Below are 11,464 nucleotides of genomic sequence, written 5' to 3' on the forward strand. Positions count from 1 at the left end.
TATGGGATTCCTTCGGAAATCATGCTGCGTTATAGGCTTCTGTGGCCGTTTCTAGTATTGCTCATACGATGTGTCTTTGGCTTGGTCCTGATGGGCATGTACCTTATTGTATATATGTAGTTACATTTAATTGCACGATTAAAACAAATCCCAATGCCAACTACATATTGCTATCGTGTTTACCGCCCGAGGTCATGTATCTTTTGGGTAGCTACCAGGTAGTCCGAATGCATGCGCGATCAATAAGACGTTATATAAATCGTCCATTAGTTGCTTATTAGGCCAATTCGAAACGGATCGATTACAGGCCCTCGGAACGCCTGCGTTTCCCTTAAATTACATTGGTGATTTTGACTGTGTGCGAAATATGTCCAGCTGCTCAAGTGTGTAGTGGGGTAATCTTGAGGTGACGGATTCAGTTTAAAAGGTGTAATGCGTTTTTCTTTCAACTACGTATACGTCTCTTTCATTTCGTATACGATCGATTCGCAAAAACCCATATGGGCCGAATGAAAAAGCTTTCGATAATCCTTGTACTGATTGTTCGGTCGTTAACGTTCGGTACCTCGCCTGGTCTACCTTAGCAGAGAAATGACTTTCAATCCTTGACGTTCCTGCCATTACTTGACGTTTTCTACGTTACTGTTATTGTGCGATTCGGCCAACTCGACTGGTACTACAACCTTGAAAGTACTCATGGAAGATTTAAAGCTCTTTCATTTTTCAGCCGATAGCTAATTACGAACCAAATTATTTCATGATTCTATGGTTACTGTAGCAGAGGGAAATTTCGCATATACTTTTATATAACCAATTGCATCTGTGTACGATCGTGCAGTCCTGTATGTGATAACGTGTGAATGTACTGTGATATTGTGTATGAATGAATATATGGTGTTAGTAGGTAAGGTTGACATTTGGCTTTTCGTATAGATCAGCCTATAAACAACTTTTTTTTTTTTTACAACTAATGATAATTTTAGGTAGTTAATGAGTAAAACGAAACAGAAAGGTTCAAGTTGTGCAACAGGCCTTTTTTTCTATTCGACATGACCTTTGTAAATAGTGATCTTTAGTGTATATTGTTTACCAGACACCGTTTTAATCGTCTTAAATAATACGTATAGTAGAAAAGAACCAGGTTCAAAGCGTTGACTTGACAATCTATACAACTCAGAAGATCGGGTCTTAAAGATAAAGTGCAACCGACCGAGAAGGCCTAGAACTTGCGTGCAATTGCGATGCAGTAGTCACAGAAAAAACGTGCTTTATAATCCTAACCTATTGGGCATGTTTTGCCTACTGATCTTCCTTTATAATCCATTATTTATTGTTTCATCTCATTGATTTTCGCTTTATGTTGTCGCGTTGTGTTTCGCAGCCCTTTTTTCCCCAAAAAAAAAATCCTTTGGCCAGTTTGATGTCGCTGTGTTTGAAAGAAACCGCAGAACCGTCAGCAGATGGCTTTGGCCAGTCCTATTGCCGCACACGTCAGCTGCTCAACTCCTTATTCGTAGCAGACTACCGTGCAATTCAAGTTCGTTGACGTTCGTTTTTCAGGCCGAATTCGTTGTCGGCCATTCACGAAACTCATTTTCGTGCATGTATACAGTTTTGCTATTAGCCGTTGTTGTCACAATTAAAATATCCTAACTTATCAAACTTTTCTTCCATTACTTGGAGATCATCATTCGACTCATTTATGTCAGCAGCTTATTTAGGCGAATATATAATTATACTTTTACATATATATATATATATATATATATATATATATATAGTAGCACTTGGTATCGGTTAGCGCCTTCACACAAACGTCTATATAATTTAATACACACCCTATGCGTTATAACAGTGTGAATGGATTTTTCTCAGCGATCACGTGCACGCGTAGATGAGACACCTATGGTGTCTTATGGGCCCGATCGCCACCATCGAACGATGCCCTTGAAGCTTCGAACAGGCTTGATCATGTATTTTGCCGTGCGTCGTTTTGATATGCTTTATATTCATCGAAGGCGCAATCATAAATCGTACCGTCTCGGCTATCCACTCCACCACACGTGTCCGACCGTACAAAATGCTAAACCCAGCGATCAAAATAGAACTTGCTAGTTTTATAGACACCAAATTCCCTTGTACTAATTGTTCCCCATTGACTCAGCAGATTCTATCATATCCCCCTTACAGGTTGCCGTTGATATTGACTCACGGAAATTGTTTTTAACTTATTTAGTAATTACTACCGTATGTGGTACATAACTGCGCACATCGCTCCCATACGGCCAACAGTCCATTTTCAACGGATTCAGTTGAAAATGTCAGTATCATAAGAACTGCTTAATGTATTAATTCGCCAGAATGGGGCTGTCCTCTTTTGTGTTGTAGGACGCAGCATTGGGTTTATTTCGGTAAAATGACGCTGCAGTCCTTTATCGTATGCCGCTCGCGTGGGGTCTTCAGCTCGTTCATCAGGATCTATATACTTTCGTTTGTTAAATTCTATTATGGTTATTGCTTGTTTCCTAAATTGTCGCACGTTTGTCCGATAGAACCAGTGCTTTAATGAGCCTCGGTACGATGGCTACGTCATTAGTATCACCTCAATACATCATCCTCTAATTGTCGTTACAGATGCCTCAACCATGTCATTTATGTCCTGTCCTATATTATATCTATATGTTTATAGCAATAACTTGCTCATGTTGTCCTATATATATATGTATATAAGATGATTAAAAATGTATTATATTTCCATTGTGTTTTCCGTGTTCATTGTAAATACGCGTGTTGTTTCGTGCGTTTAAAAGTCTCTGCGATCGCACTGTCCGTCGGCCTGAGAACCTGTGTCTTCGTGTAGCATGCTTGTATTGATTCGAGCTTTTCACTGTGGATGATGATGGAAGCGCGGAAGGACTCTCATGTTTATAGTGAATGTATATAGTGCAATCGATCCTGCAATGCAATACTTCTATAAGTATATTTTCTCTCGAAGCACAAGATCACCCATAGACCACCCCAACAACGGGTTCCTTCGCTTTGACCCGTCGCACAATATAATTGCGGTGATTGCTTTCTTCTATTGTCTTCTTCAGTAATGTTGGTAATGAGCTTGTATATAGCCACCATTGTCCATCATAGCTACTAGTCGTTTCTATTATTATTATCATCATCATTACTAGGTAGCTTTGACACGTAATGGAATCTATTTAGCGGCTCTGCGGCCGCAACAGTAAATGAATCAATTTTTACTAATACTCCATTTATCTCTTGTTGTTCCTTCGTCGCTTGTAGACAAAATTTCTGCTATTGTCATCGTCTGCTATTTAGACGAAGCTGTTGAAACTAAGAAGTATTTTACATGTCCCTCGAGGTAGTCCAATGCTCGTAATATTACTATGGAACCGTGTTCCTACAACTAGTGCTAGAAAAACAACGGTAAGTTGATTGCCGGTCAAAGTTTTCTACTAAAATGATTTTGTAAGTATTTACTCCTCGCAGGCATTTCGTTCTGTCCAGGTAGGTCTAACTATTTTAGCACAGGTTGTCATTATTGCCAGATAACTGACACTAGATACAAACAGAAAATATCATGCTCTTCAATACCATTCGAAGTATGACCAGGTCGGGTCACGTAATTGGCAAATGGGCATTTACGCCCGATTGTAGACAGCACACATTTTAGTAACAATAAATCTAACAGACGAACACATTTTAGAAACCAAGAAGACAACATAATAGCAATAATGATCTTCATCTGACTTGATTTCGATCCCGATTAGCAACAACCATTATCGCTCTCGACGCGCTTAATAAGAAGGAAACGCAAAGCCGTCGACGAATACGCTGCCGGTAACTGCTTGGTAAAAGCGGGTCTGTTACGTTTTATTCATATCGTCCGATCGTTCAGTCTAACCTGATTTATCTCAGTCGACTATTTATATAACATACGACTTGTCTATCAAACACTGAATATGGAACGCAGTGATCAGCGACGCCAATGTGAAGCATCGATTTGAATGATGCTTTTTAGCAGTGTTCTATCACTGGAGAACGTTTCGAAGCGCGCAACCGTGTGTGTGGTGGTAGTTCGACGAGAATTTCGGGAAATGTTGGGTTTGTTTGACTATGGGAGCCGGATGAACGGGCACAGGATCTCTGACGCGCCCTGGACGTCGGCGAGCGAAACTGAAAACACATAAATAAGCAAACAACCAAAGAAAACAAAACATATAGAACGGAACATAAAGGAACGAAGGCGATTTAATAATAAAAAAATATGTGTGGTTCTAACAATCTCACAGAGTCACTGCATTGACCCATCAAATTTCATTAGGGATGCACTCGTCTACCGTGTGCTTGCCTGTCGCATGATGTAATGAATTAATTATAAATGCCCAGTAGAGCCATGGTCTCTCCATCAGTATCCTCTGTGTTACGGTATCGATTTCATATAATAATTAGTAAATAAATCTGATCATCGTAATCGTTATAGGCACTGGCAATAAGATACGTATTTTCTAGGACTCGTTGCATGCGTCGACACCGTTGGGTAGAATAAAGTATTCGATGTACTTTAGGATCTCGTTGCTCTCCTTTTGTGGACTCCCTATATGACAGTTAGATCTAATTAGGCTAGCATACACATCATACACCAGGGAAGGTACGGCCTTCACACACGAGGTGTTTGCAGGTATTTGTTGCCGGCACTGCCAAATGTTCTCGTACGAAGTCGAGTGAGGATCTCGCTCAGAACTTGATGTACGATATCGAACTTAGTTCATCTTGTTTCTTAGGAATCATCAGAAAACGTCCCCTGCCACAGCTTAATTGTCGAGAGCCCTAACGCTCCGAAAGCGAGAATACGTATACGCTGAGAATACGTACAGCCTTCACGGGGTTCCTTTTTAGCTATCCGAAAATAGTCGTAATAACTGTAAAAATCATAGATAAACTGCGGACTTTTCTTTAAATCTTCACAATGGCACAACCTTTTCATTCGAAAAGGCGCAAAGGTATGAAATGCAAAGTACAATTAGCGAATTATTGCAGGCAACGAAACATTGAAGATTGTAGCCCATCTTGCTACGCAGCTAAAGTATGTGCTTCTTAACAAACTTTCAAGTCTAAGCCCTATTCGCTAAGCTATTGTAAACCCTACTTACATGCTACCTAGAAGCAGCGGTAATGATCCTAACTATAGTTATGCATATATACGATAGATACTGTATGTTTATAATTATTAGGACTGGCAATGCTCCCATTGTCTATACAGCACGTATTGACGTGTAATTATTACTGTTGCTGGTAATGTAACGCTTTATATATATTGTACGTCTCTGTAATATTGCTATGTTTTTGGTCTTTGCTTCGTGTATTGAAGACGAACTGCCTTTAGGAACATAGATAGCACTTTCACAGGGCTGATGACGAGGGCGTTTTTATCTTACAGAGAGACAGGATATCCCCTATTAAAAGTGATAGTTTTGGCAAAAGCATTAAAACTGTATGGTTGCCAGTTGTCTCTATTTGCTAGCCAGCTTTAGTGGGACGTTGAGTAAGCCGACATCACACAGATTTAGTGCTATAGGAACATAAGGTTTCAAACTTAGACCTATTATTATGATGACTCGACAAACGGATGCAACTGTGGCGGAAAGCCTCGTAAGGCACGTGTTTTTTTGCAGAAGTACAACGCACTACACGACCTAAAGGCATTCTACAAAATTGTCTCCTTGATCATTTTCTATTAGCCGCTTATTCTCTATTAATTCTACGCTACTGGCTGACACAAAGAGTAAAAAAGGAATCAGTTTGATGGAAAGCCTCGTCAACAGTACGTCGACCCATTCTCCAACATGCATTTTACGCACAGGACCTCTATAGAGCCGGGCCTCATTTGAAAGTGGCTACCACTGAGGCCCGTACCTAATTGGTCAGTTTGGCAACGAAGGCTCGTTCTGTAGTGTCTACTGCTAAGAACGCTGTTCGTCAATATCACCTAAATCCAATTACGTGTTCTGCCATTAAACACATGTTTTTCTTCTACTTTGACTCATGGTAGCACTTTATCTAAATTGTAAATATCCTTTCCTCTAAGGTGTTTCAACCATTTTTCGTACCTGGCCTAATCAGTGGATCGCTGCATTCTACACAGCGAAGCTCTATGTTTTTATCTTATTTACAAATTGAGAACTACATAATATCAAGAAACACGTCAATGTTTATCTATATATATACTGATAGAGAGATACGTCAATGTGTATGCTTACGTCAATGTGTGTGCTTACGTCGGGCACTCATAGGACTTAGATATTCATTTATTCGATCATTATTTTTACCTTTAGTGATTCTTTTAAACTCAACCATATCAATATGAATAGGCACGTTGATAACTTCTCATCTAAAGAATCGATACGACGAAAAGCAATTGAATACGTTTTTGTATAGGCGTTTCTAAAAATAAAAAATCTAGCTTTTAAAAAATAAAAGAACGATATGTTTGTCTGTACGTTTGTAATGTTCTTGTTATCAAAACAAAGGCGCATTTAGATATTTTGTGTATCGACTTGATTTCGCCTGCAACTGCTAAACGAGCCTAAAGCTCATCTACCCTTCTTGAAGCCTACCTATATTCCATGCAGTGCACGGTTCATAGTCAATTTATATGGCTGCAACGATGGCTAGGCCCATCGGCATCTTTAGGACAGTTCCCTTAAATAAACTGTCTGCGAATTCTGTACATGTCTATTGTTAAACAAGATGTATAACACATAACTTTGAATTTGCATATTTGCTTGTCCCTTATTTACACCCTAAGCGCCGACCCTCAAGAGCTCGTTTATTAGGGTGTAAATATTACGGGTATACACGGTTCCTTGAAATAGGCAGGCGATCCATTAGAATAGGTTTTCTCCTTTAGCTAGTTTTTTCATTTACTAACACTACAGTGAATCATTTTTAAGTCAACTGAATTCCCTTGTGTCTATTTATAAACTATTACTTATAATCTCCTTACAAAAATTGCTACCGCTTTCTGCCGAGGCTTCCAACCACATTTCCGTCGATATTCTCCCAAGTCATCATCGCAGAATAAAGAAACCTATGAACATCCAGTGTCCCGTATTTCTTATTAATGCTCATCGTAATGAATCCCTGAAAGTACCTTTGATATGAACTTTTGATTGTGAGATTTTTTTGCCTGTTCGATAACGCTTTAGTGTGTCAGTACGCGTAGATTGGCCTTGCCTCTCTTCGTTAGGAAGCGATCTTGTTTCATTGTATAGTGGATAAAGCGCACGTATCAGAAAGATGCTCTATTTTTATTTTTTTTTTGTTTTTTAAATACGTGTGTTCATTTTTTTTGTTATAATAACATCACTGCATCCTCGTTTTCGCGTCTGATTCACCGTGGTTATTTTCCCTAAATTGTCTATTGTTTTTACATCTTCGTTCTGTAGCTACGGGCCGCGTCAGAAGGCACCGATAGCATTCGGCCACATGAACCTAGCTAACATAGCTTTAACGTGCGCGTAAAAGCTTAAGAGCTAAATATCAACCTAAAAAAGAGACTTCCGGAGTGCAAATTGATTTGAATTAACGTATTTCCGCCAAAACAGCTTTACCACTGGAATGGGTTATCACGGTCATCGTCAAAACATGCGTAATCGTTTCGATTGCCGTAATCCCGGGTGTTTGTTCGAGAAAGAAGCGCTTCGATAGAGTAAACTGCGACGCCAATGCGCGCTAGCGTGATTCTATTTTGTACTCCTATTGACGATCTCATTTCGCTCACAGTTTCAAACCAACTCCTGAAATCTCGATGTTGTTTATAGTCTTTATTTGTGTGAAATTAGATAAAAAGGCCATATTATAGGTGCATATATGTACTACCTAAACATTATAATAAGTTATTATGTAATGTTTACACGTATATTTTCGTACTGTCGTTGACAGTCTTCGCCAAGTTCGAAACAGAACTATTGACCGGAGTTGTGACGCTGAAACCTCTCTAATTGCAAGCGATCCACGATATTCATAAAATTGCAACAAGGCTATAATTTTTGGGGTAGTGTAACTTGTAGCGTGCATATTATTTCGAAATCTTTGCTTATCTCTTATAGAAAATTCAATGTAAATAAACTAATATGTAGCAATCTTGTAAATGATCATCGTTTTGATAATCTCACAGTTGTAATTTCGCTGGAGGGTGTGTTGTTTTTGTTTGAAAAGGCAAGCAAATTCGTACGAAATGAATGAGTGTGAATACCTGAGGCAAAGAAAAATAGGGTTTCCACCGGCGCCACCCAGTCGAAAGCTTTTCGCAGATCAAAGGGCTACTACCGATCTGCTTCGTGGTCGGACAGGTTATTTGCTTCCGGTATTTGGGACCTCATAGATGCCACACACTGTTCACAGGGGAATAGGTACAAATGGTCACGTCGAGACAACGATTGGTTTTCATTGCCTTTGTTGTTCCTATCGCTACTGTCGCTGTTCCTGTGCCGTGTGAAGACGAAACGTGAAACAGCTGGCCAGGTCGGAAACGGTCATACAGAGTCCAAGTCCAGTGTGGGTTTTCTTGAGGGACTCAGAAGTTGCCTATTGGAAATTGACTTGTAATCTTTTTTTAGCCAGCTGTCAATCCCGTGAGATGGCACGCGCACATCAGTCGAGTAGTGCACAGACATTCTATATACGACATTTTCTTTCGAACACGATAGAAATATGATGTCAGTTCATATCCATCACTTCTTGTTAGCTTTTCTCTTGTGTAGTGTTTGGCTTATGTGCGTGTACCTGTGGAATGAATTTGTTAATGTGTGTATGTGTGTGTGAGTGTCTTTATGTCTGTGTGTGTGTCTACGTGTGTATGTTTTCACGAGTCTTTGGCAGCGCTGAACCGATGTGTAACAAAAGAATTAATCAGGTTTGAATCAGGCTCACTTACAGAAGTACTATAACTCAGAGCATCACGTTCCATCCCCTACGTGCCTGAACTTCACGTGGTTCTACACAGCTTTTTGCGCGGTATGACACGATACGCCGTTAAATACGCAATACAGTATAATAATAATTATAATAATAATTACGATAGTAGTAGTAATTATGTTGTGTTGTTAACTATTAATTAAACTTAGAAAGCGCCGGCGGTTGAGGCAGCATGCAAGTTGAACATATCGGCAGCTGCTGCGGCAGCTGCAGCAGCTGCGAGTGGGTTCAGAGCGGAAGGCAGGTGACAGAGGTGAGCAGCATTGCCCACCCCGGCCCCGCCAACACTGCCCAGACCCGCCATATTGGCGGCGGCGAGATTGCCCGTTAGATTAGCCGCCGCCAAGTTAGCCATGCCGGCTGTTGCCACTGGATTTAGGCCCGCGTGCGCTGAATGCGCTTGGCCGTGAGCGCCATGGATGCCGTGCGTCGCATGGCCAGTTGTGGTACCTCCCGCCGTACTCATACCTGCGAACGGGTAGCCGAATCCGGTTGGGTAGCCGGGATAGCCGCCGCGGCTATAGCCGTACGCCGGGAAGCCAGCTGAACGATCAAATCGTCGATGGACGGTTGATGGGAATCGATGAAGGTCGATGGTGGTGCGATCATGGAAAGAGAAAGCGGGGACAAAATTTGCAGAGGTGGAAAACAAAGAAAGGCAGATGAAACAAGTTATTGAACAACACAATAGGCGTGGCGTAGGCTAGTTACGTACTAAGCGTGCTTAAGACATATTTATCCGTAAACAACGGTACGATAGTTTAACTTACTGACTAGAAACAGCTAGAGTTTATTAACGCACGCCAATCTATCTATATGACTTTTATTTGGCGATGAGTTCAATTGTAACCAGAATCCCGTAACATCCGAATCTAATCGAACATATTATACTAAAACTAAATGAATAATGATGCCGATATGTCGCTCAAAAAAATACAAATTGATTTTCAAAATCGGCAGCTCATGCAGCCGAAGCCGTCAGTGTGGTTGCGACCGTAATATTCGAACGATTGTTAGCGTCTTCAGGTTCGAAAAGTGAACGTGCGAACGGCTGGGAAAGTTTTTTTTTTTCTAGTAGTAGGATTATTGGTTGTGTTGTCGGCATAAGGAAATTACTATTGGCAACTTTTGGCGTCACAAGTCAATGATAATCAGATATGGGACCATAGGCTGCATCCGTAGAAAATATACGACAAAGTGGCACCTCATTCAGTTGTATGGTGCCTGTTATCCATATGTGCCGTCGTACTTCCTGCTGATGTTGTAGTTGGCAACAGACCGGGACAATTTAGTTCGTTACGAATATTGTCCAAATAGCGATGACCCGTGGCGTCCTTTACCGGCTAAGCAGCTGCCAGTTACTATTCCCTGCAAATTTCGTGTCGCTGCCACGCGTTATGGTAATAACGGTGTCTCTGTGCTACTGTGTAGCAGTAGTGTGCAACTTCAGCAGATACAGAATCCGAGGCCTATACCTCATTCATCTCTTGACGGCTTGCTATCTATCTGCCTTTTCCGGTCCTTCATTGGTTCTTTGATCCGGATCCTTCGAGAGACGCCTGCTTCAGCCCGTTCCTTTGGATGCAACGCCAGCCGATTCGGGTATTTGCTTCGTCTTTTGCTTTCTTCCAATGGTAGCGCCATTCGTCGCGGCGAGCAGATGGACGGATGCTCGTTTGCTCTCCTTAGGGAGAACGCGTAGAGCAATGAGGCATTTCGTCTTGAATGAGGTTATAGCGCTCCACATTGAAAAAGGGACCGACCGGCCAATCGATTTACGACAATGCCGCATCGAAGATCGACCGATGTGTTGGTTCTGGCACGCCTCTGCTTTACGCCGGAACCTCGGTTCGCAATACCAGGGTGCTAAGTCCTTCTTCTTCGCTGAAGGAGCAGTCTTTCACAGAAGAGTTCCCTACAGCCAGACACTCGCAGCCTCCTACTCCACTCGCTGCCTATCAGTTATACCTTCTGTTTGGAGAGCGGGACGAATGTGTGCCAAATGCGACAGGACTTCGTGTCTAAGAGGAAAAAGGCGAAAAAGGGAAAAAGGAAAAGTAAGCTAAGCAGTACCACGAATCCCTTACCCTACGGGGGTCCAGGCCTTAACGTGGTGAGCAGAAAAAATTCAGCAGTATAGGACAAGGGGCCGCTAATTCCACTTGGACTCTTGTTTGCCCCGCCCTGCCATTTTCTCGTCTGGGAGCTACCTCCATAGGGCCTCAGTCTGTAGGAAGAACCAACGAGCGCCAAAAGGCGCCCATCTGCCCTTGCCATGTAGGACGACGCCATTGCCCCGAACAAACTGAGACGAGCACTCGTTACCAAGCTTTGCGCAGCCACTGTTATTCTGCCGGTTACGTCGTTCATTCTGTTTCCTGTTAGCAACAAAAATCGGCAGCTGCCGCCGCCGCCACTTTCCCTATCGTGTGATACCTGTCAGCAGGGCCAGTTGGGACAGTGGGGGAATGCC

The 11,464-nt window shown here is 41.8% G+C and overlaps 1 protein-coding gene across 9 annotated transcripts in view; it reads right to left on the reverse strand.

The window, feature by feature from the left end:
- Positions 1-1,013: 1,013 nt before the first annotated feature.
- Positions 1,014-11,464, reverse strand: part of LOC111260456 (RNA-binding protein Musashi homolog Rbp6) — a 240,832-nt gene continuing 230,381 nt past the window's right edge. For all 9 annotated transcript variants that reach the window (XM_022833232.2, XM_022833231.2, XM_022833227.2 and 6 more), the window contains 2 exons: positions 9,460-9,534; positions 1,014-4,188 (listed from right to left, as the gene is read on the reverse strand). In XM_022833232.2, coding sequence (XP_022688967.1) covers positions 4,127-4,188; positions 9,460-9,534 — 137 coding nt within the window. In that variant the 3' untranslated portion in view covers positions 1,014-4,126. The remainder of the gene's footprint in view (positions 4,189-9,459; positions 9,535-11,464) is intronic.

The sequence above is a fragment of the Varroa jacobsoni genome, unplaced genomic scaffold (genome assembly GCF_002532875.2).
Source record: "Varroa jacobsoni isolate VJ856 unplaced genomic scaffold, vjacob_1.0 scaffold_441, whole genome shotgun sequence".
Classification (NCBI taxonomy): Eukaryota; Metazoa; Arthropoda; class Arachnida; order Mesostigmata; family Varroidae; genus Varroa; species Varroa jacobsoni.